The sequence below is a fragment of the Nuphar pumila genome, chromosome 8, assembly GCF_984573655.1.
Source record: "Nuphar pumila chromosome 8, dmNupPumi1.hap1.1, whole genome shotgun sequence".
Taxonomy (NCBI): domain Eukaryota; kingdom Viridiplantae; phylum Streptophyta; class Magnoliopsida; order Nymphaeales; family Nymphaeaceae; genus Nuphar; species Nuphar pumila.
The window spans coordinates 123,710,449-123,735,834 of record NC_143256.1 but is presented as its reverse complement, the minus strand read 5'-3'; the positions used below and the strand labels follow the sequence as shown (position 1 = coordinate 123,735,834).

The window sequence follows — 25,386 nt, the reverse complement described above, 5'->3', positions numbered from 1 at the left end:
GGGATGTTGCAGGTTCAAAACCCATTGGTACTTTGAATAACTGATGGCCTCAGCTTGCCTTTCTAAAAAACATTTACCCATCAAATAAATAACAATAAACATACAAATCAAAGAAAAGCACTTCTCCAACTATCATTTTTTTTTCTTTTAAAGAAGCCTAATATTATTTTTTTAAAGGACCAGTTAGGATAGGATCTACCAATTTTCTCAAACATGTAACTTCCTAAGACAGGGCAATGAGAATCCAATCTGAAAGGATTATTAAAATTATGGGGTAAAAGCACAGCAGAAAGGGTGAATAAAACCCTTTCATGTATTTATTACTTTGCTTATTGCCAAAAACTGCAACTCAACGAACGTCCGTGCGTACAGTTTTCGGTTTCAGCGCCCAATCTCTCTCTACTCTCTCTCTCTCTCTCTCTCTGAAAACCCCACAAAACGTTTCTATTTAAATTCTGTTTTACGTTTCTCTCCTGTAAAAAGAGTTGCTTTACACAACAAGTCTAGAAAAAAAAATCTACTGTTGAGAATTTCTTGGCTATTGCAAAATATCGACGCCAGAGTTTCTGGAATTGCCAACGGGTGGTCGTGGCTTGCCTTATACCAACCGGAGATGGACGGATCCGAGATTGGTATTTTCTCTCTCTCCTTTGTCTTTTAGTTCCATCAGTATCAGTCTCTCTGAGAGTGCCCATTGACACTTTATCGCTACTTTTTGCTTGAAATTGAGGGTTTTTTTCCGGCCCTTTTCTTAGGGTTTTGTGGTTCTCGGTTTTGCTTCCGTTTGGGTTTGTGGGTAGTGATCAAATGGCCTCAGAATGTGATTAAATTCGTGGGTTTCGTTCCTTTTCGTGATTTTGTTCTTATAAATAGAAATTTCAGTTGTGTGGGGAACTTCTTTTATCCCTTTGTTTTTCAGTTATTTTTGTACTCCTTTGTATTTTTTAATTGTCAGTGGTTGCCTCTTCGATTAATTGTTACTCCTGAATTCGATTTACTCGCGAATCGTGTTCTTGTTCGATAATTTGAATTACTGGAATTGCGAGATTTTAGTGGTTTAGGTCTGATTTTTCATTTTCTGCATCAGGGTTCGTGCAAATGTGCGGTTCCGCATTGCTTTGGGCCTCCGGGGACCGATTATTGTGTTCTAGAGTGGATCGGATTTGATGGGTTTGGTTAGAATTTCATGATTGAGCCATTGGGGCTGCTGAAACGGGAAACTTTTAGCCGTTTCTAGGGTTCGACCAGGGATGTTGAACAAGATCATTGGCAAGAGAGGGTGCCGTAAGCCTTCCAAATCGGATGGAAACCAGCCGGCGGTGTTCCACTTATCTGCGAATTCTTCTTCCGGCCTTCGCAATTTTGCGTCAGTCTCGAATCCGACCAGTATTTCCACGTCTAACGCCACTGTGAATAGCAATGCCATTAGAAACAATGCCACTGCACAACCTAGTGCAGACAGAGTTCTGGCTACCACACCTTCGGCTGTGGGACCGATCGAGCTACTGCCGCTTTTCAGAGACGTTCCCATCTCCGATCGGCAGAATCTGTTCATTAAGAAGCTTCAGATTTGTTCTGTCATTTTTGACTTCTCGGATAGTCTCAAGTTTGTTAGAGAGAAAGAAACTAAAAGGCAGACGTTGCTTGAGCTGGTCGATTTCATTCAATCGGGTTCAGGGAGGATCACCGAACATGTTCAGGAAGAATTGATCAAGATGGTGTCGATTAATATCTTTCGATGCTTACCCCCTGCTTCCCACCAGAACTCGGGCTCGGAGAATGCTGATCCTGAGGAAGAGGACCCTTTTCTTGAGCCAGCATGGACACACTTGCAGATTGTTTACGAGCTTCTTTTGCGATATGTTGTTTCTTCAGATACTGACACTAAGATTGCTAAGAGGTACATCGACCACTCCTTTGTTCTGAAATTGCTTGATCTTTTTGGTTCGGATGATCCACGGGAAAGAGACTATTTGAAAACCATTCTCCACCGCATATACGGGAAGTTCATGGTACACCGCCCCTTCATAAGGAAGGCGATCAACAACGTATTCTATAGATTTATATTTGAGACTGAGAGGCATGGCGGCATTGGTGAGCTCTTGGAGATTCTGGGAAGCATAATCAATGGGTTTGCTCTGCCACTGAAAGAGGAACATAAGCTGTTCCTGGTTCGTGCTCTTATCCCGCTTCACAAGCCTAAATCAGTTTCTTTGTATCATCAACAGCTGTCGTATTGCATAATACAATTTGTCGAGAAAGATTACAAACTTGTGGATACAGCGATAAGAGGGCTGTTGAAATACTGGCCTGTTACTAACTGTCAGAAGGAGGTCCTTTTTCTGGGAGAGTTGGAGGAAGTTCTTGAGGCAACACAATTGGCAGAATTCCAACGTTGCATAGTCCCGCTCTTTAGGCAAATAGGGCGCTGCCTGAATAGTTCCCATTTCCAGGTATTTTATTATCGATATTTTGTTTGGAATTGTTGGCATGCTTTCACCATTTACACATTATGCAGCATGTATGTTTTCTTGTCTGTTGTTTTAAAAAATTGTAGTAACTGTGTAACACATAGGTATGTTAAAATTACCGACATATCTGTGTAGATGCTGGCACTTTTGGGTGCTGGTATTAGGTGTTCTTGGTGCGACTACACAGAGAAAAGTATATTATAAGAACCACAGTAGGTTACTATGTACATTTTATACTTTCTACATTTTCCCTTCATTTTTAGTGGGATTTTCTGTTTACAGCAATACACACATATATGTATATATGCATGTATATGCACATGTGTGCAACATACACATCCCAGCCTCACCCTTGCACCCTTCTTTTGAAAAACAACTGTCATACCAGCCATAGATGTTTTATAGCACGTGCCAGCAGCCCTACCTATGTCACATAGGATTAGGATGACTCTGATTGTTTAAAAGAAAATAAAAATTGCTCTATTTAGGTGCCTAAAAAATTGAACTTGTTCTTATTTCAGTAGTTGCCTCTTTAATGTTGTGAGGAGGTTGAGATATTATGCTTATATGGTTATCTATGTAGTTAAAAGCGCTTGGCGGTGCCTAGTCGGTAGACACACATGTATGTATATATGCATGTATATGTAACCACAACAATACACACATATATGTTTACAGCAATACACACACATATATGTATATATGCTTGTATATGCACATGTGTACAAGATACGCATCTCAACCACACCCTTGCACCCTTCTTTTTAAAAACAACTGTGTCATAACAGCCATAGATGTTTTATAGCACATACCAGCACCCCTACCTATGTCACATAGGATTAGGATGGCTTTGATTGTTTAAAAGAAAATAAAAATTGCTCTATTTAGGAGCCTAAAAAATTGAACTTGTTCTTATTTCAGTAGTTGCCTCTTTAATGCTGTGAAGAGGTTGAGATATTATGCTTATATGGTTATCTATGTAGTCAAAAGTGCATAGTGGTGCCTAGTCGGTAGACACCTAAAAAGACTAGTCAGGGACTAGGCGGACTAGTCGGTACCTTAATTAGAAAAATAAAAAATATGCAAATGAACTGCTAAAATTAGTAACAAACATGTATGCAACATAAAATCAATCATCAATATGTAAAAAAGACATGTCGAATATTACAAAACCTGCCCAAATATTAAAAATAATTGAATAATCCAAGGAAACAACTATCAACAAATACCAAATAATTTAAAATAAAGTGCTAAAACTAACAACGGACTTGTATCCAACATAAAATTAATCAACAACAAATTCACAAAGCATAAGATATTGCTATCGTCAAGTATAGTAAACATCTTATATTACAAAACCTGCCCAAATATTATTAAGACCAACAACAAAGATGTCTCAAAACTAAAATTAATTAACAAATGCACAAAGTACAAAATACCTCAAGAGCAAGAGCAAGGGGGAAAGAGAAAGAGAGACAGAGCGATAAGAAGAAGATGAGGCAGGACAAAGGGGGGGGGGAGAGAGAAAGAGAGACAAAGAGAGAGGAGATTAAGAAGAAGAAGAGGAAGCAAAGGAAGGGGGAGATAAGAAGATGCGGGGGAAGGGAGAGTGAGAAAGAGACAGGGACAAAAGAAGAAGAAGAAGAAGAAGAAGAAGAAGAAGAAGAAGAAGAAGAAGAAGAAGAAGAAGAAGAAGAAGAAGAAGAAGAAGAAGAGGCAGAGGAAGGGGGAGAGAGAAAGATAGACACAAAAGAAGAAGAAGAAGAAGAAGAAGAAGAAGAGGAGGAGGAGGAGGAGGAGGAGGAGGAGGAGGAGGAGGAGGAGGAGGAGGAGGAGGAGGAGGAGGAGGAGGAGTTTATAACCCTCCCCTCCCCCTCTCGTCTTTTTGTATTAAAAATAAACTTTCTTGCCCATAGCGCCTAGGTGCGAGGGCAAGTTAGGGCGCCGACTAGGTGCCTAGTTGGAAAAAAGGCGGTGCTTTTGGCAACACAAATGGTTATGCACCAAAATATCTGGAGACCTTGTATATGCCTTAGCTATATCTTCTAGATGTGTTGAACAAAAGATGGAGATGTCCATGACTCCATGGCAGGTGTATGTTACTATGTCTAGATGCGGTCTCATAGCCATTACCTTTTACAAAAAACAATTTGTTTCAATTCTTTAGCTCTATTCTTCTCCATGTCTGGTTCATCTAACCTCCCTGTGCTGGCCATTTTGAGTTAGAACCTGCAGTGTCAGAGCCATATACCAAGAAAAATTTGTTTGGATGATCTGGTTTATCTAACCTCCTTGTGCTTGCCATTTTGACTTAGAACCTTCATTTTACTCCTGAATTTTAGTGCCATCCTGTATGGTAATACTGAAATTTCTTTTGCATCAGTAAGGTTAATTTTAAATTAAGTATTTTTAGCATTACACATGACAAACATGGTTGTTCCTCTGTATATGAATGAGATGTTTTTTACACTGCGTGCTTGTTAGATCCATTTTTTTTTTCATTTTCTGGCAAATCTGGTCTTTTAAAACATTGATCTGGGTGAAACCCCTGACTTCTTCAATTCTTCCTCACTTGGCAGTTTCTTAGAATGCCATGTGTGGTCCATGTTATTTTCAATTTGTTTAGGCAAGAGAATGTGACTGCTTATTTTTTTTCGTTTTTTTCTTTTTGAATTTTATTGTATCAGAGTTGCCCCCTTCAGTCATTATAGTCATCGTTGTGGATGTCTTTTTCCATTGGAAAATGAATTTCATTTTTGCACTTCAACTTATTCCTATGTTTGTTATGCAATGAATGTATCATCAAAGAATTGTCAATATGTTTAAAAAAATTCACTTGGGGCTTCACTCATGCATGAATTAGCAGATTTGGTTCATGCAAAGGATATCTGTTATTGAAATTGAATATTAATTGTCAAGTAATGAAGTCCATATGTGAGAAACAGCTTCACTTTCATTAGTGCACATTTTTTTGGTAGTCATGGCTTAGGAATTCTGTGTATTTCATCTGTCAAGGAGACCGAACTGTATGTTGGAATTAACATGCACTTGTAAGTACCATCAACCTTTTAGTCAAATATGTTTCTTCAAAAAGATAACTTCCATATGTCACACGGACTCTTCTAACAGGGCACCGCACCCGCACCCAGGCGGGTGCAACACTTGGACACTGTTAAAAATAAAATTGTATTCAAATACCCGATAAGGGTATTTTTGTCTTTTATCATATAGTACAGTCCACTAAGGACTGAAATGTAATTTAGCATTGTAATAAATAAACTGCCATACAGTTCAAGCACAACAGTCATATCTATGACTGTTGTGCCCAACAGTCATATTTTGACTGTTGTGCACAACAGTCAAAATATGACTGTTGGGCAGCAGTCCAACTAGACGTTGGACTGCCACCCAACAGTCATAATAATGACTGTTGGAAGGCAGTCCAAAGAGCTGGACTGCCTCCCATGTGTTGGAGTGAGGCTCTATAAATAGAACCTCACTCCCTTGTTATTTCTCAATGCTTTAAGAAGCATTTGAGGGTTTTCTCTAGAGTTTTTTTCCATCTTATAGGCTTGTATGCCTCTTGTGCTGTTTTGGTATTTTTATCTCTCTTGAGATTGTATTTGGTCCATTAGTGACCAAGTGAGTGTATTAAAGCCCTTTGTTGGCATTGTGTTTGTTTCACTATTGTTCCATTGTACCTTGTTTCATTACAGACACAGCTTCCTTTGTGTTAGGTGAAGTCAACCACACTGAGGTCCATTTCTATCCAAAAGTAAATTCAGTTAACCATAATTAAGTCAATTTTTATCTATATTATATATAAAAATGCATAAATGCATACAAATACACATAATGTTAAATTAAAACTGTTAAAAATTATATATATCCTCCCCGCAGCCCTGCACCCAAGTTTTTTTAAAGTGCCGCATCGCCACATCTGCACCTGTACCCTTACCCTTACCCTTACCCTTACCCTTACCCGCACCCGCACCCGCACCCGCACCCACACCTATGTGACATAGCTTCCATTACATAGCAATGAGTAATCACAAAAAAACTGAGTATGAGTAAACGCTAAGAAAGTTAAACATGAAAGAGAAACTGTGATTGAATGCAAATCTATGAACGCCAATCCAGTCAATTGTCATCCCCCACTACGTCACATGGATACTTCTGTTGATATGGAGATTTGACCATTTTTTGTGAAGTTTTCCAATATAACTAATACATAGGGGATACAGTACTAATGTGAAAGTGGAGTATCCATGTGATATAGCTCCCCCATCTTTGGCAGAAATGAGAAGCTGTAACTGAATTCTGCTATGGATGAGCCACAGATACTGATAGTTGTCCTTGAAAGTCTTCCTATCTGTTTTTTTCCAAATCCGCCACCAAGCTGAAGAAAGCCACCACATACAAATAGTCAGCTTTTTGCCTTTTGCCCTGGACCAAGGGCTAGAAGAACAAGTCTCAATGAATTTCTAATCCAAAGGTTACCAGTCACCCCAAGCCAAATGTATGAGATTTTTGAAAACTTTGTAGGTCCAAAGGAGATAAGCCATAGTCTCTTCACCCATATGACACCGCAGGCGCAGACACATGCTGACTAAATGGAAAACCCTGGTATTGAGGCTTACCTGGGTGGGAATCTAAGTGAGAAGGGAACCGCCTTAAGATTGTTATGGGGTCCCCTTATAGTCCTAGGTGGAAAAATTCTGCTTGCTAGTGGTAGGAGTGACCTGTAACAGGATTTTATAGTCAATACATTGCTTAGTTAGAGTACTTCCAAATAATTGAATCTTTGAACAAGGTGACTGGAACCTTCACAATCTGTTGGTATCCCGCCAATCATTTATTCAATGAGAGAAAGACTATGGGAAGTAATATCCCATTCTCCCTGTCCATGCTAGCTATAAACAACTGAGTTAAGTTTGTTAATTTTCCTTGACATTTCAAGCATGGTAATTTTTGCTTGTTATCACATGTTTTATTTTATAATGAGTTTCTCACGTAAATGAACATGATTCGTTTTGGTCACTTTAATGTAAGGAGTTCATTTGCCAAACACCTCTTTGATTGTGAACTTGGAAGTCTCTATCTCAAAGTATTTTGGCATGCTTTTACAAAACTGTGACCCAATATTAAATCATTTGATGGAGTAAGATGTTTGTATAGACAAAAGAACAGAATTTGGATGGGATGGTAGATAACTCTTTCTTGCAGGTTGAGCAACAGTTGTTAAATTGACTCTCACTATTTTCATATAATTTTGGGTAATTTGTAATGAATTCAATATAATATGTTGAATTCGGATTGATGCTTTTGCATAACAGTTGGCTTGTTAGCTTGGTTGGCTAACCAAAAGTTTGGAAGTATATTGCTTTACTGAAAGCTTAATGTTAAGCATATTGCTAAGACTTATTTGTTTTTATATTGAGTGTTATATCTTCTGAAGCATTTTCTGTTTATGCTATACTTAATTATTTGTCCACGGGGGGAACAACCATAATGTGATTTGCTAGCCACATAACCACAGCCAAATTGCTACATGATCTTATCATAGACAGTTATCATTTCAGTAATCATCATTATCACCATCAGGACCACCACCATCATTATCATCATTTTCATTATCATATAATAAAAAAAATCAAATTTACTCATTATGAACAATTAAACATACACTAACTACTATAACATGTTAAACGATATCGTAACAAACTAACAACTAACATAAACAAAAGGTTTACTATTAAAGAGTCACATTAGATAACAAACAAAATAAAAAGGTTTTGAGTAAAAAAATTAGTGAATTATAACAATCAAATAATACAAAAATAAAATAAATTTAAAATAACTGAATATCATATCATATCACATTAAAGATTGGGGGGTATATTGTATCACATAGAGGAGCGATATACGATACTGATTACACTGCATATCATCATAACTGTCATCTTATATATATTGCATTTTTTCTGCAATTTCTTATTTTGCATGAAACCTTAGGTTATTTTGCATTTTTTCTGAAATTGTGTCACACTACAGAGATGCTTCTTAAAGTTTTGTGCATTCTCACTCTTGAATACATGATTTTGTTTTTAATGGTAAGCTTTCTTTATCCACTCTCACCGCTGAGATTTGTTATCTATGCTAGCTGGCAGTTCATTTCCGATCTTTTGAGAAACAGAGAAATTACAATTAGATACATTTGTTTTTGTGATGTAGAAGCCATAGCTTTTGATTTGACTAATTGTGAATGCCAGCCACCAGCAAAAGCTGTGTTGCTTAAATTCTCATTCTCAAATCACATAAAGTTTGACATCTGAGTGGTAGAGTTACTGTGTAAGGTTAATGGAGCCCCTCATAATCAGACCAGCTGCACATTCTCGTTGAACTAAAGTTGATCATACTGATCTGGTCTTTGATGCTGTTGAGTCTGAACCAACTTGATTTCTAACTGGATCACATCTTCATGACCTTTGTGTGGCAATAAGATGAGGAAGTGTTTGGCATTTGGTGAATGGGAATGGTGTATGCATATGATTTGTAGCAACTGAATCAATCATTAATTAAAAAAATGGATGTCTTTTTTTTGGTAAGTAATGCTGGGTTTGGCAGACTTTAACGGTCCTACAACAACAACAACAACAACAACAACAACAACAATTACTACGCCTTCATCCCAAAATAATTGGGGTCGGCGATATGAACCAAAAAAGAAAATCATTCTGGGTCTTCCACATGAATCCTTCTCCTCCAATCATTTCTATCCAATGCCATGTCCTCGGTCCTACCAGTTTAATAAATTGAAATAGTTATCGTACAATGGAGCGAGGAATAGTATGTCATCAAAAGGATGAAATACTGTCCTTGGTAACAATTGATCTAAAAATCAAAATTAGAAAACCAAGCTTTGCCCTCCAATATATCAACAACGCTGTATAAAAGGTTGCATTCCTCATGAGTGGTGCCGTGGTTCCTAGCATAGTGATTGGCCCCAAGTTCAAAGGCACCCAACCTCCACCAAACCATAAGCCTGCTTTTGTTTAGTTGCCAGAGCAATTGGAGCAAGCAACAATTCCTGGTAAAAACAAAAGATAAGAATTAACCCTGATGCTATTCAGCATTAATCCACCTTCCTAATTGGAAGGACTCAAGATAGCAGACTGACCCTTTCAGGAATCCCGAAGAGAGTCAGTTTTGAGATTGCCATCCATGTTAATAAGGCTAGAATTATAGCCCCAAAGGAATATATAGTAGACATGACAGTTAAGTAGCTCCACCCAGCAGAATTGTGCATATACGCTATTAATTCAGGGTACTCCAGAATCCAGATGGCACCGAGTGTGTGAGGTAAGTCATTCCAAGACCGAATTTCTTCCCTAGTATCCATTCTGACCATTGCTGCCATATGTGTTCACATATGAGCTTACGGAATAGAATAGCTTGATGCATTTCGACACCTGCTTTTAAAGGCAGGCATTTGTCTGGTTATTATATTGGAAGTTTCCTATTTTACACCACATAAAATTGATGCCAATCAATGTTTGCCAGCCAGGTCTGGTCTAGCTATACAGGAAACATTGTTAGTCTTCATAAGGATGTGATCATACTTGTACCTTCCATATGCCTCATGGAAGCGGATGCCATCAATGGTTACGTCCAACCCATGTCAAAGCTTTTCTTGTGCACTCTGTCCTTTGTGACACGAGTATCTGTAGCAGCACTCCAGATAGTAATCCTGGGTAGATTGCTTGCAGAGATACAGAAACCTCTCTGTCATGGACAAGTTTCCCCTCTAAGTAGAGTTGTCTCAGCGTATGCTTATGCCCTTGTAGGTCGACAGCTTGCAAAAGTTGGGATTCTAAGCTTTGCAAGACACCTACTTTGTTCCTAATCATGCCACAGATTTGAATTTGTAACCAAGTGAGGCTTCAACTGTGAAAATTCGCATTGTACGAGATGCTTATGCATATCTGATGGCCACTTGGTTTCTTCTTGCAAAGATGGAGAATGGAAGCCACCAACATGAATACCTTGGCAGAATGGCCCTTTAGCATTATTCAAGTACGTTGCATAGTGACAAAAGTTTTAACTGGGAAAATCATTGCAGCCAAACTGTCATGAGAAATTGAAGTCTTCGTTGTTCTCACGTTTTTATTGGCAAACATTGGCAAGAACAAATAAATTTAAAAAGTAGGAACAAAATTTTGTAAAAAGGAATAAAAAATAGAAATATAAAATAACCAAAAATTTCCTGAGATACAACAAACATAAACATAAATGTCACAATAAATTCATGATATTCTCATTGAAATCATAATTCATGATATTTTGAAAATATCAGGATATTTTGGTGGTTTAAGATGGCAACCAAAATATCACATTTATTTGACATTTTCAAAATATTGCCAGTATATGTCACTGTAGTGCCATGTCTGTTAATTGGAATAGCATAAAAACTATGTCACATGGGTGCGGGTGCGGGGGTGCAGCACTTTCAAAAACCTAGGGTGCGGGGGTGTGGCAGGGGCAAAAATATAATATATATATATATATAATTTTGAAGTTTTAATAGTTAACATTTAACAATTAACATTGTCATAATATCATTCGTCAATCATCATTCATGCAATATATCAACCTAAATATCAATCAAATAAGTAAAGCAATTACATAAATCAACATAAATATCAATCAAATAAGTAAAGCAGAAAAAAACTAAATTACATACCAAAGTATATCCTGATGAAGTAATTGATCTTAATAATTTTCTTCTTTATCATCAAATGCATCATTAGAAGGAATATTGGGCTCAGCTAAATCCATGTTTGTTATGTTGAAATCATGCTCTCCCTCAAAGTCATACTCTTCTGGGTTTACATCCCAAAATTTGGATGTTTCTTGTCTGTGTTACAAACCCAATTTGAAAATGTTAAATACAATATAAGTATATTTAAATGAAAAACTAAGAAATAATCAAATAACGAAGAAAGCAAATTAGTACCTGTATTCATTATTGGTTCGTAAAAGTAATCGAAGATTTGAATGAACATATACTAAATCCTCTGCACGCTTGCTGGTGAGTTTGTTTCTCTTCATGTTGTGGATTTGAGAATATGTGCTCCAATTTCTTTCACAACAAGATGAACTAACAGGCTGCGATAACAATCTTAATGCAAGACGTTGGAGAAGAGGTGTTTCTGATCCAAATGTTGACCACCATGTGATAAGATCTATATTATCCTCTTCTCTCGCGAATAATGCCGGTCCATATAATCTCGAAGATAAAAATTTTTCAAACTCTTGTGTGACTTGATGTAGAAAATATGCTTCTGGAAAAAGTCGTCATATACATATTTCTATGTCTTGATAGCTCTGGGTCTAAATTTGGAGGGATACGACCAATACCACCAGCCCGCCACTTATTTGCATAATATTTTGGATTAAGAGAATGTGCCATGCAATGCAAATGAGTGTTGCTCTTATCCCATCTTCTGAATATTTTTTTTTTTTGCCCTAATCCTCCTTTTCATAGTGGATTTTTTTTAAACGCCGAAAAGTGGACGAAAATGACCCTGGGTGCATTGAGCGCACCCAGGGTCGTGTTGACCACACCCGGTGCCGCACCCGCATCGCATCGCGTCGATGCGGGTGCAGCACCAGTTTTGCGAGTCCCTATGACATAGATAAAAAACTATCTAGACAAACATTCTCTAGCTCTGTGTGTTTGTGCATGCATGTAAGCTTCCTGCTGGTGTTTAACTTGAAAATGTACTTGGATCAAGGGTGTGTGTGCAAGCTTCCTGCTGCTGTTGAACTTGAAAATGTAATTGGATCAAGGGTGTCCACATGTAAAAATCACCCATAGAACAGGACGTGGAATATTAGATATGAGTGAGAACACAACTTTGTAAATGAGTAATATGAATCCGATTGGGGCGGATATTCACTACCTTTGGTTATGACTGATATTGAGCCCAACAAAATAACATGTGTAATGTCCTCCAACATTGAAATGACATTGTAAAAGCAAAGGAAGACCTGGGGATGTGGAGTCAGGTTGAAAAATATTCATTGAGAGTATGGTTTGTAAATATCCATGTAACTTAGTGTGGACCTAAACTAAAACTGATCAGGGGTGTCTACGGGTTGGGTTTGGTTCGAATTCAGGTAGAACCAGACTCAACCCTGAGTTGAGATGATGGTATCGGGTTCGGATTCGGGTCTAATCAAACCCACCATAAGAGAAACCATACCCGAATCCTATAAAGCTTACATGAACCAGACCCGGTAAATAATATTTTTTTTTTATCATTTTTACATTGAAAAATTGCGGATCCTAATCAGAACTCGGGTTGGACCTGGGTATGGTATGAAAATTCACAAACCATATCCGACTCCATATATTAATCAAACACTTCGGGTTTGACCCAGATTCTGATCGGGCCTTCTTATTTATCACCAAACCCTGACCCTATAGGGTTTGGTACGGGTTGGGTTCGGGTCAAACCCAACCCATTGACACCCCCTAGATATGATAGTTGAGTCCTACATCAGGCCTGTGTCATGGAAAACAATTGCTAATTTTCTTTTTTTGTTTTGGGCATGTTTATAAATTGTTGTTAATTAACCAAGGAAAATGACAACATTCACTTCTGAGCTCAATGGTGTAAAAACCCCAGGTCTCCTTTATCTGAATAATCTATTCTGATTAATTTTGTTACAGGAAAAGGTTATGTATGTATCGCTATACCTTCTTGTCTTGTTGTATCTATGCTTTGTCATATTGTTGTTGGGTGTAATTGTGCTGCAGTTGCCTAAATAGTATGAAAAGCTTCTTTGCTTGCTGGAATTATTTTCTTTTTTTATGCGTAGTTGTGCTGAAGCTTCATTAAACTTGAAGGAACCTCTTGATGAATTTCTCTTGCTATATGAATAGCTATTGTGGGACTACCACTTTGCACCACGGTCTCTGGATGATAAAGAACTGCATTCTGACATGCATATGGTAGATTGTTTTCCAAGGTTTGATAAAATTAAAATCCACAGGCTGCATATGTATCGTGACAAGAGCAGCTATTTATTTCTTTTGATCTTTTAGATTACATCCGTCTGCATTCATGTTTCATCATCTAATTTTTGTATGTGTAATCTGTCTTCTGTGTCACACTTTTCTGTAGGTAAGATATCTCCGTATGTGGAACATATGGATTTTAAAAAACATTAGTGGTTTAAAAATAGACTAATTCAAGAGAAGCAGAAATATAACTAAAATACCATAATAAAAATCAAAGTAGCTTTTTGATAGTCTAATTTTAATAGAGTTGGACAGTAGTGCTATGTGAAAAAGTCACTAGCGTGTGTAATCATTACCTTAAATGACTTGATGCTAATTATCTATTTTTTAATGGAATATTTTTGGGAAGAAGTATGAGTTTACTGGGTAATGCAGTGGCCTCTTACCGAAGGCATTGTTACTGGAAGCATATTGTGCTGTATAACTTTTTCTTTGTTTTTATCTATGTCACATGGGTGCGGGTGCGGCACTTTCAAAAACCTTGGGTGCGGGGGTGCGGCAAAAAATATATATATATATATATATATATATATATATATATATATATATAGAAGGGGGTCCGGGGGTTCCCCCCGGAGCGGGTCCAGCTGCGCGGTCAGCGGGCAGGGGTCCAGGGGGGGCCGCCCCTGGCGGGGGGTTATAAGGGGGCAGCGCCCCCCCCAAGATTTTTTTTTAAATTCCGCAGCCCATTTCATAGGGCAAATTTAAAAAAAAAAAATTCAAAAATGGACCAAAATGACCCTGGGTGCGTTGACCGCACCCAGGGTCGGGTTGACCGCACCGGGTGCCGCACCCGCACCCGAGTCGCATCGACGCGGGTGTGGCACCTGTCTGGCCGAATCTTTGTGACATAGTTTTTTATCAAAAATATCCAGAGACAGTGTTATATATGTCTATACTAGCAACTCCCATGTACTCTGTCCTGTTTGAATGATGCTTCACTCTTTTCAGATCTGCTTTCTGAAAGCCTTCTTAACCTGTCATATTTTCCCTGTTTTTATCTGATCCACCTTCCAGTTTGCATGTCCTCTCAGCATTATGTCCATAGCTTGTAAGGTAGTACATAGCATTATCAATAGCTTAGTCTAAGATTTTTTTTTTGGGCTCATTTGAAAAGCTTTCATAGGGCAAATTTAAAAAAAAAAAATCCAAAAATGGACCAAAATGGCCCTGGGTGCGTGCCGCACCCGCACCCGAGTCGCGTCGACGCGGGTGCGGCACCTGTCTGGCCGAATCTTTGTGACATAGTTTTTTATCAAAAATATCCAGAGACAGTGTTATATATGTCTATACTAGCAACTCCCATGTACTCTGTCCTGTTTGAATGGTGCTTCACTCTTTTCAGATCTGCTTTCTGAAAGCCTTCTTAACCTGTCATATTTTCCCTGTTTTTATCTGATCCACCTTCCAGTTTGCATGTCCTCTCAGCATTATGTCCATAGCTTGTAAGGTAGTACATAGCATTATCAATAGCTTAGTCTAAGATTTTTTTTGGGCTCATTTGAAAAGCTTTAATATTACCTGTTTGGACATTATCTACATGACAATTTTCCTTTTTTTTTCATGTTCATTTGGTTACTTTTAATTGCCCAAAGAATCGTTCTGGCCTGAGACCTTACAGGTCAATCCAACTCTGACCATTAATCTGACCCAATATATTGGTTGCTTATAATTTATTATGGTAAATATATACTATGTTATATTGGATGTATGTCATTGTGATATGTATATAGCAACTCATTATCTCTATTTTTAAGTTATTTATACACTATTTTCAATTTTGTGCATCTGATTGGGTGAACACAGAGGAAATGCATCTCAGCTGGGTGTCTGATATATTTCCATTAGATTAAGCCGCTATAAGAATTTGCTTTAGCCCCAGTTGTTTGTGTTAGTGATAAATGTGATGATGCTATATAGGAATAGGTCCCATGGTTTGTTTTTAGATGACATGATACTAAAAAGCAAACTGGTGAGGGATTAGGACGATGGAGTGATTTCAGGTGTAGGTTTGAAGAGTCAATTGAAGGAGTAAGAACGCATGAAGCAAGTTCAGGAGGCAAGTGAGAGGGTTCTGGTTGTGATAGAAGCCTTACACTGTGTCGTGTGATAAAATTCAGTATTTAAGCTCCAGCATGTAAGGTGGTGGATTTGAAAGACATCAATGATAATGTTGGTTTGATCAAATGAAGCAGAGGCATGCTAATAGCTTGTATGGTAAATTAACGCGCAAGCTGATGGTAAGGGCATTCTTGTGAAAGGGTACAAGAACTTCACTACCATATGGCGTTGAATGTCACACAGTGAAACAGTAGTGAAGAAGTGTGTAGCTGAGATAGATGGTTAAAGTGGATACTCTGACTGATAAGAGTGGAATCATAATAGTTGGTAAATTGGAGAAGGCTTTAAGTAGTACAATTAAAGTAATAAATTAAAGATATAGCAGCGACCTACCTTAGCATGTACCGTTGGCATCATTCATGCAGATTCTCAGGATGTAGTTATCCTCCAATGATGCAAGCTGCCATAACTCCACAATACTTCAGTAATGAATCCATAAGTTCCCATAGCATACATCAATAATTAAGGGCGAGCAACAAGCTGGGCTTCCCTTGAGAAGTTTGACTTGGCTTTTTTTGAGGCTCGGCTCAAGCTCACTTATTTCATGATGAACCACGTACGACCATCAAAGCTGACTTGTTAATGCTTGGTGAGCTTGTTAAAACTTAAGTATTCCTATAACTTTATTTGAAAGTATAATTATATTTGTGTATGTTGATTTTATTTTTGACATGGATTGTGGGCTCATTTAAATAATCTAACACATATAGAGTTTGATGCTTCATTGTGAATACGTAGTGCTCTTTTTGGTAATTGGTGAAAGGAAACAAGTTCCTCCGAAGTTGTTCACCAAATCGTCAAAAGTGGACACTCAAAAGAGTTCCACCAAAGTACCAAAAGAACACACAAAAAGCCACAAATGGTCTCACCCATAAGGTCCACCAAAGGTGGTTGAAACAACCTTAAAAAAATATTATTTTATTGACTGAAATATGCAAGAAATACATGATTGAGGGGGATCCCTCCCTTTATATACACATTCCAAAGGGCCTCAATAGAGACGTTGGGAGAGGCCCAACGACTCTAAATAGAGCCATTGGACCCTCCCAACGTCTCTTACTTTTGACTGGTCAACATTAGTTGACTAGTTGGAATTGAACCAAAGGTAAAAAATAAAAAAATCTAAACTAACCTAGTTACTAATCTCTCTCTCTCTCTCTCTCTATATATATATATATATATATAACACTCCTCCTCAAACTTATGGTCAAATAACCGAAAGTTTGTCCAAGAGAAAGTGAAATCTAGGAGCAATGAGAGGTTTGGTGAAGAAATCCGCCAACTGATATTCGAAGGTAACATATGTTAGATCAATCGTGCCATGTAAATAGTCCTCTCGAGCATAGTGATAGTTCATCTCAATATGCTTGGTACATTCATGAAAGGTCCGGTTGCTGGTGATGTATATGAGACTTTTATTGTCACAACACATTTTTAATGCTCATTGAATCTGGACTCCCATGTCAGTCAATAATCTTCTTAGCTAGACCACTTCCATAGTAGTTGTAGCCATGACTCAGTATTTTGTTTTAGTTGAAGAAAGAAAGACCTGATGCTTTTTACATCTCTATAAAATCAACGAGTCACCAAAAAACACACAAAAACTAATTGTTGAGTGTTGGTTATTGGGATCACCTCCCCAATCAATATCTGTATAAGCAATTAAATCTAATGATGAAGAAGCAAACAAGAAAAGTCTTCGAAAAACAGAAGTTTTAACTTTTAATATATTTAATAATGCACAAAACTGCTCCTATATGAACAGTAGTAGGAGTATACTGAAACTGACTTACTGAGTGAACTGCATACGCAATATCAGGTCTCGTAATTGAAAGATATGACAGTGCCCCGACAAGTTGTTTGTATGGTGCTGAATTTTCAAGTGGTTCCTTGTCATCAATCTTCATTTTGACATTTACAACTTCAAGAGTGTCAACCCTCTTATCATGTGCGATACAGATTTGCCAACAAATATCCAATACAAATTTAGATTAAGAAAATAACTTCTAGAAGAATAAACAACTTCTATATCAAGAAAATACTTTAAAAACCCTAAATCAGTCATTTTAAAACGTGTTTTGAGAAGTCTTTTAATGTTTTCAACTCCCTATTTATCACCTTCTTTGATGATCATATCGTCCATATAAAGGAGAATAATAATACTTGCATCAGAAATCTTAACAAATAAGGCTGTGTCAATTAAACAAGATTGAAATCGAACATCATGTATAACTTGACTAAACCCGTCATATCAAGCCTTTGGAGCTTGTTTAAGGACATAAAGAGCCTTATCTAAACGAAGAATCTTTCCCTTAGGAATAACTATACCCGGCTGTGCCTCCATATAGACTTCTTCAATCAATTTACTATTGAGAAACACATTCTTAACATCCATTTGGTATATAGGTCATTTCTTCACAGAGGCAAGGGCTACTGCAGTTCTAACTGTGGTCATCCTAGCAACATGTGCAAAGGTTTCCTTATAATCTATTCCATACTCTTGGGAGTATCCCTTGGTAACTAATCTAGCTTTGTACCTTTCAAGGGTTTCATCACTCTTGATTTTTATCTTATAGACCTATCGACAAACTATGAGTTTCTTTCCTAGGAGAATATCTTGGATAGTCTAAGTGTTCGCCTTTTTTTAAGCATCTAATTCTATCATAATGGCTCCTACCCATTCAAAATGTTGTTTTTGCTTCAATATAGTTTGAGGGTTCTATATAGGAATGTATCAATGAAACCTAGGCTTGATACTTAGGTGAAAAGGACTCATAGGACACAAATTTCTCATGGGGTTTTGATACTCTCGATGACCTAATTTGTGTTTCTATATGTTTTTCATTAGTATATTTTTCAAGGGCACATGGATGTTCAAAACTACTACGGTTGGAATATTGAGTACAATGCTGATTTTGAGATTGTTCTTTACTTATCTTATTGTCATGAGATTCTTCTTCACTCACCATATCATTTCTGATATCTTGATCTTCGTCAAGATCAATATCACAATCACCAATCTTTGGAATTAGACCTAACAAAAAAGAATACTCAGTTATGTCCTTAGGATTTTTAAATCCAATTTTTTTATTTCTTTTTAAGAAAGACACATTTCCTGAAACATATAATTTCTTGTTTTTAAAGTTAAAGCCTCTATAGCCTTTTTGATTATTTGCATATCTCAAAAAGGCGCAAGAAATAATATGAGAAGAAAGTTTATCATTTTTATCAATGAATACAAAACATTGACATCCAAAAACCCTAAGTCTAGAATAATCAGGAGTAAGTTTAATTTTTTTTCTAGTGGTGATATATTTTTCAAGATATCTGTTAATAAGATAAATTGCAGCCAAAGTGGCTTCGGCCCAAAATTCTTTAGATACTTGATTTAAGATAAGTAATCTTCTTGTGGTTTCTATGATGTGCCTATGTTTTCTTTCGGCCAAGCCATTTTGTTGTGGAGTGTAGGGACACAATTTTTGATGTGTAATACCATTTGATTTCAGGTAATCTTTAAAATCTTGTAATAAATTTTTTTCCCCTGAATCAGTGTAAAAAATAAAAATATTCTTTTGAAATTTATTTTTGACCAATTTGTGAAATATTTGAAAGTATAAAAAAACTTTAGATTTATGTTTGAAAAAATAAATCCACGTGTATCTAGTAAAATCATCAACAAAGGTTACATAATACGCAAACCCACCCTTAGATACAACAGATGTAGGGCCCCAAACATTCAAATGCACTAATTCAAGCGGTCGTGTAGAGCCAAAAGTTCTTTCTTAAAATGAAAATCTTTTTATCTTGCCAAAGATACAATATTCACTTGTAAAATTTTCATAATTACAAATTTTTTTCATATTTGGAAAGTGTTGGATTTTGAATACATTAGGATGGGCAAGTCTTTTATGCCATAAATCAAAATCTAGTTTCTGAACATTATAACAAAAAGTATTTTTGGATATTTCCAAAAAATCCATGTAGTATAACAATCTTTCCCTATGGCCTTCTCCACTCAGCTTCCCTCACTGGCGACCCTGCACTTGACATCCAATAGAAAATAAGAAAACATTGTACCCATAGTCAGATAATTAAAAGACATACTAAAGATTTAGGTTTAACTTGAGAATATATCTAATTTTTAGAATAGAAAAATCTTTTGAAATATTTTTGAAATTTTCTATTCCCTTTATCTCAAGAGATGTTCCATCAACAGTAAAAATATTTGATCTGCTTGAGTTATGACATTCGGATATCTCACTATTTGGCCTCGTATGAGGCACCTGAGTCAAGAAGCCAAAGAGTCTTACCGGGGTCAGAGATGCCAACAGAATAGACTGCGGTTTCAGTTGACAAAGCTCTTTTGAGTAGAGGTTGGAGAGCTTCTACAAGTTGAGTCAAAGACATGCTCCCGGTGTAACTTTGAGCTCACTTGACTCTTATGCAACCGATGCTACCCTATTCTCATAGGGCCTTTTTAGTTTAGGACAATATGTCTTGACATGTCCCGGTTTACGACAATAATAACAAATAATTTTTTTCTTCTCAAACTCATTACCTTGTTTTTTATAATTATCATTGTTTGGTCTCCCATAATGTGATGGTTTTTAAGCATGAACATGGTTTCTCGGCCTAGATATGGCTAATACCAAATCATCTTCTTTAGATGTCTTCTTTTTGAGTTTATTTTTCTCCATACTTGGCTCTTCTATAGTGTCTTCAATAGAGGAAACTTTTCTTCTATGAAGAAGAGCGAATTTGGTAGACTCAAACTTCGATTTTAGACCATTGATGAATTGATAGAAATGTTCTGCATTAATTTGCTTTTAATGAAGTTTTATGTCTTCGGGACAATGCTATTGTGGCTCAAGAAGAGCCAACTCATTCTAAAGGTCGGATAACTCACTAAAGTATTATCTAATAATTTTTCCTCCTTGAGTGATAGTGCGTACTTTGTCTTGTAAGTTGCAAATGTGGGTAAGAAAATACATTCTCTTGAGATATTCTCATGCTTTATTTGCATCTTCAAACTTAGCTAGACTTGTGCATTTCTTGATATCAACACTACTAGTGAGCCAAGACATAATCTTAGCATGCCCCATTCTCCATTTTTTTCATTTTTTCTCATATGGGGCCATGTCCTTGGTCTTTTTTGCCTCCGTAAGAGGTACCTTTTTTTCTCCTACTTAGTAAGGATTAATTTGGGTTTCAAATCCGACCCATCCACTAATCCCCGCAACTCTTTCTCCCATATAAAATGCTTCATGATTGAAGCCCATGTTACAAAGTTTATGTCGTTAAGTTTGATGGGTTTTAGGGTGACACTATCATTGTCATCCTATGTTTACAAGGGTTAAGAGAAAAATAGAAGATAGAGCAGAAGAAGGAGAGGAGATAATCAAAAGTTTCACGAGCACTTCACCACCAAGAGAGCTCCTCCAATGAGAAACCCGAACACACGAGCACTCCACCACCAAAAGAGCACCTCCAATGAAGAGCACAAATAGACGTGCACTCCACCACTAAGAGGGCACAATAATCTCACAAGCACTTGAATAAATTTTGCAAATCTTAAGTGACACACTTCCCAATGCACCAAATTTTTTTAGCTTGATGACCTTTCTCTGATACCATGAAAGGAAACAAGTTCCTCTGAAGATGTTCACCAAAACAAGTTCCTCCGAAGATGTTCTTGTTGGTTTGCTATGATGTGTCAGGTTATGTGGTATGCTAATGGGGATTACGGCCCATACCAGATCAACTGAAATGTTACACGAATACAATTGCGTTAAGTACTTTAACTAGTACTAGAAGGTGGACAAGATAAAATGTCACAGTAAGTGCATGAAGAACAGGAGCATGGTGAATGATAGCCTTTCTTCTTTTCTAGAAACCTCTTTCTGTGCCCTATAGATTCTTAAAGGCCTCCTGGATTGGGAACACTTTTAGACACTTATTTATGGGAGCCCTTGAAAAGGTGTTATTTCAACCAACTCAAATCTTGAAAATCAGGTCTACTATCATGTTTCTAGCATGATTGCTTTATAAAGTTTTTGCTTGCAATAAAATGACTTAGGTTACCTAATTTTGAAGGAAGATTTCCAGGAGTCTATAGGTATTATGAGGAAGCTTTTAGCCAACGTGAAAAGTGGCACCTTTCCTGCCCATATTTGTTCTTATGCTCTTCTTATTTTCATCTGTTAATTATTTGAATATCATACTTGTGTCATGGTATGGAAAGTCATTGGCTCCAATAAGAATTTTCCACATCTGCATGTATTTGACTCGAGAGTTACGTTCAAAATCTCAATTTTTTATTGTTCTTGCTTATCAATCGGAAGGGTGATGCATTGTGGTCAAGCCTCATATCAAAAGCATGTAAATGGTGAAAGCGTAATCACTTCTCTCTCTCTCTCTCATTTTTTGATGGAGTGGCTAGAAAGAAGGAATCAAGGTGACCATTCTCGAGACTAGTCGACAAGCTCCATTACTAAGTCAGTTACATTGACCTCATGTATCTCATCTTAGTATGGTTAAAGTTGATACGGTTTGGTTCTCTAATTGATTAATTTTAACGTGTTTTGTCATATTGATGTACTGCACGGTGGTTCTGGACATCTTGGTTTTTCAGCTTAAAGACAAGCTGGCACAAACTTGTTCATTTTTCACAGGACATATGTATGTGGATGTGACTATTGGGAAATAAGCTGTAGGGACTATATTCATCATTGGGTCTCCAATCTTTGCTTTTGTCGACTACTAAATTTAAGTGTAAAAGTGGTCATTTTTTTAATCCATGTTGCCAATTATCTAAGCTGCTGTTAGAGTATGAATATTGTGTGGGGTTCCCCATATGTTAATGCCTATTGGGGTCACTTACACTTATTCCTCTTATCTCCTCATTAACTTAAGGAAATTGATATCCCCAATTTTCCTGTTTGTTCTTTAACCAATTTCTCAATTTAGGTTTCCAACGATACAGTCAAGGAAGTACTGTTCATTATTGGGCTGATGAATGTCCCAAGATAGATTGGTTTAAGCATCTAGTGAATACCAATCAGGAAGATGTGTTTTCAATATCTCAAAAGTGTACAAGATTTCCTTAGTTGTATCTGTAGATGCTGTTTGTGAAACAAATAAATTGGTTGCGGTAGAATTCATCGACTATTGATTGTCTTTGGTAGTCTCTGCATGCAGGTGTCCAAGATGGACAGAAGATAAATGATGTGTGGCTCAGAGAACAAGTTACAAGACTATACATATGCAGACATGTGCACATGCGCATATGCACACACACAATGTGGTTTTATTCCCTTGTATTCCTTTTTCGAAGAACACCCTTGTTTTTGCAATGAATGGAGGAATGTCTCCTATTAGGAGCATAATATATCTAGAGCAGGTAAGTCAGTTGTTGTAGCAGGAGCATGTGTGAAAGCGTTGCTAGGAATATGTAGGTGGACAATGATGAGTGCATGAACTTACCTAGTCGGTGGAGTGCAATTTGTAGTTCAAATGTTTAACCTTCTGTGACTTTCTTGAGTTCTTGGGGGCTAGTTTGCTGATGCCCTAGCTTAAGTTTTTTCCTTAAAACTATTTCTGCTCTGGAATCTTAATGCACATCACATAACATAAAGACTATGCAATGCCCAGCAGCATCAACCAGTTGATGTCAATCTTTGTGCCAGGGTCGTCCAACAGTTATAAATCTTGAAGTCTGTAATCTAAATCCATGGGATATGATGAGGGATTGGAACATTCGATGAGAAGGCATATGTATAGCATATACTAATAGATCCCCTCATGCTCATGATCTGCTATGATATTGTAAATCCTACCTTTTATTTTTGGTATAAATGTCTTGGAACTTTTTCTTTTGAGCTGACACTGTGTGTGCACAGGTAGCTGAACGTGCCTTTTTCCTATGGAACAATGATCACATAGTCAGCTTGATAGCTCAAAATCGTAATGTAATTTTCCCCATCATCTTTGAGTCACTGGAGAAGAATATGCAATATCATTGGAATCAGGCAGTTCATGGGCTGACTCTGAATGTCCGTAAGATGTTCTTGGAGATGGATAATGACCTATTCCTTGAATGCCAGCACCAGTATCTAGAGAAAGAGGCCAAGGTAAAGGAGTTGGAAGAACAGCGTGAATTGATATGGAAAAGACTCGAGGCCGAAGCTGCAGCCAAGGCAAGAAATGAGGAAATGGTGCTGGTAAGTTAAGGGAACTTGGTTTCTTCACTGCAGTGGTGCTTCTGGATTTGTTGGAAGAACCTAAATTATTGTTCAAAGTTCGAGTCTGGTTTCAAGTGTATCAAGGGTCAGTGGTGGCCTCCAGTTTACGAATTTCCCCCTTTTTCTTCTCTCTTCTACGTGAAGGTTTTTACATTGTAAACCAGATGCAATGTCTGACAAGAAGAACACTAGTTATTGATTGAGAGGTCTCAATGGATGCAACCAATCCGTTCCTTATGGAATCTGTAGAATTTTTTTTGTATCATGTCTAGAAGTAGATCTTGTTATTTCTTGAACAGAAAGAAATAGTATATGTTGTCATTTTGGAGCTCTACCTCTTTCTTTGTCTGTAGCTTCCTTGGGGGAATATGTTTTCTTTCTCACTAGTTTTATTGTTTCATGTTAGTCAAGTTTTATCCTGGATTTTCTTGTTCTTGTTTTCGTAATATCAAATCCACTCTCTGATTTCTTTTGCTACTGCTATTGCACTGCTACTTCTTTGTCAGGAATGTGGTGGTCTGAGGTGTTGTCTTGATCTGATAATCCCATATCTGAGTTGGTCGAATTTAGTTGTACCCAAATCTGAATTAAATCCAACCTACTTAGACCTTACCAGGATCCCCTGCTTTATATGGATATAAAATTGAATCTTTCGATTAATTTTATTTAATTTTATGCAACACTTAGGAACAATATATGAGAGAATGTGCTGGTGAGGATTCTTCAAGTGATGCTTTTTTGGTGTTTTTCTTTTCTAAAGCCTGCCTTGTCATTTGAATAAAGGAACTGCAGGACAAAGTCAGGGTACAACTAAAAGTCAAATGCGGGAAGATGAGACACATCCAAAGGAACTGCAGGACAAAGACCTTCAACAGAAACACTGGACAACATGGGAAATAACACCTACTGGATGTATGTGGAATTGGGTCTTATAGATTTAATGTAGGTGGAACAAGTGTCTTTCTTAATGAAGTTCTTTATGTACCCTCAATGAGGAGGAACTTAGTTTTGAAAGAGCTATAGGATCGATGCAACGAGCACTAGAGGAGGGGTGAATAGTGCTTTTAAATATTGTCTTTGGAATTTTGAAGAATTTTGAGATTCGTAAAACAATTACACAAAGAACACAAAAATTTATCCTGGTTCGGTCTTCCAGACCTACATCTAGTCCCCAAGCAAAACCCACTTGATATTTCCACCATCAACCTTGTGTAAACACAAGAACATACAAACCAAATTCGGTCTCACTTTTAGAAACAAACCTACTGAAAGCAAACAACTCCTTTAAACCAAGGAGTCCTTTCCTTTTACAGAAAAATAAAACAATCAACTTACAATCAACTTACGAGCCCTTCTTATAAATGCAAATGGAATGCAATTGGCTTATAAGGTTGTTGACATACTCAACTCACAAATTCACTGCCTCTTAAAAGAATTTGAGTGAAAATATCAAGTGAGTGAGAAA

At 37.2% G+C, this 25,386-nt stretch overlaps 1 protein-coding gene across 1 annotated transcript; it reads left to right on the top strand.

Annotated features, from left to right (window-relative positions):
* Positions 1–474: 474 nt before the first annotated feature.
* Positions 475–24,331, top strand: LOC149830559 (serine/threonine protein phosphatase 2A 57 kDa regulatory subunit B' beta isoform-like). The gene is made up of 3 exons (XM_090015852.1): positions 475–632; positions 1,088–2,453; positions 23,580–24,331. Exons 2-3 carry the CDS (start codon positions 1,251–1,253, stop codon positions 23,907–23,909), a joined length of 1,533 nt encoding a protein of 510 aa, XP_089871978.1. The 5' UTR covers positions 475–632; positions 1,088–1,250; the 3' UTR covers positions 23,910–24,331.
* The last annotated feature ends 1,055 nt before the right edge of the window (positions 24,332–25,386 follow it).

What these genes read in the sequence shown, in the direction of transcription:
- LOC149830559 (XM_090015852.1), top strand. Translation starts at nt 1,251, where the DNA reads ATGTTGAACAAGATCATTGGCAAGAGAGGGTGCCGTAAGCCTTCCAAA. An exon ending in TGAATAGTTCCCATTTCCAG is followed by an intron (nt 2,454 to 23,579) that starts GTATTTTATTAT and finishes GTGTGTGCACAG; the next exon opens with GTAGCTGAACGTGCCTTTTT.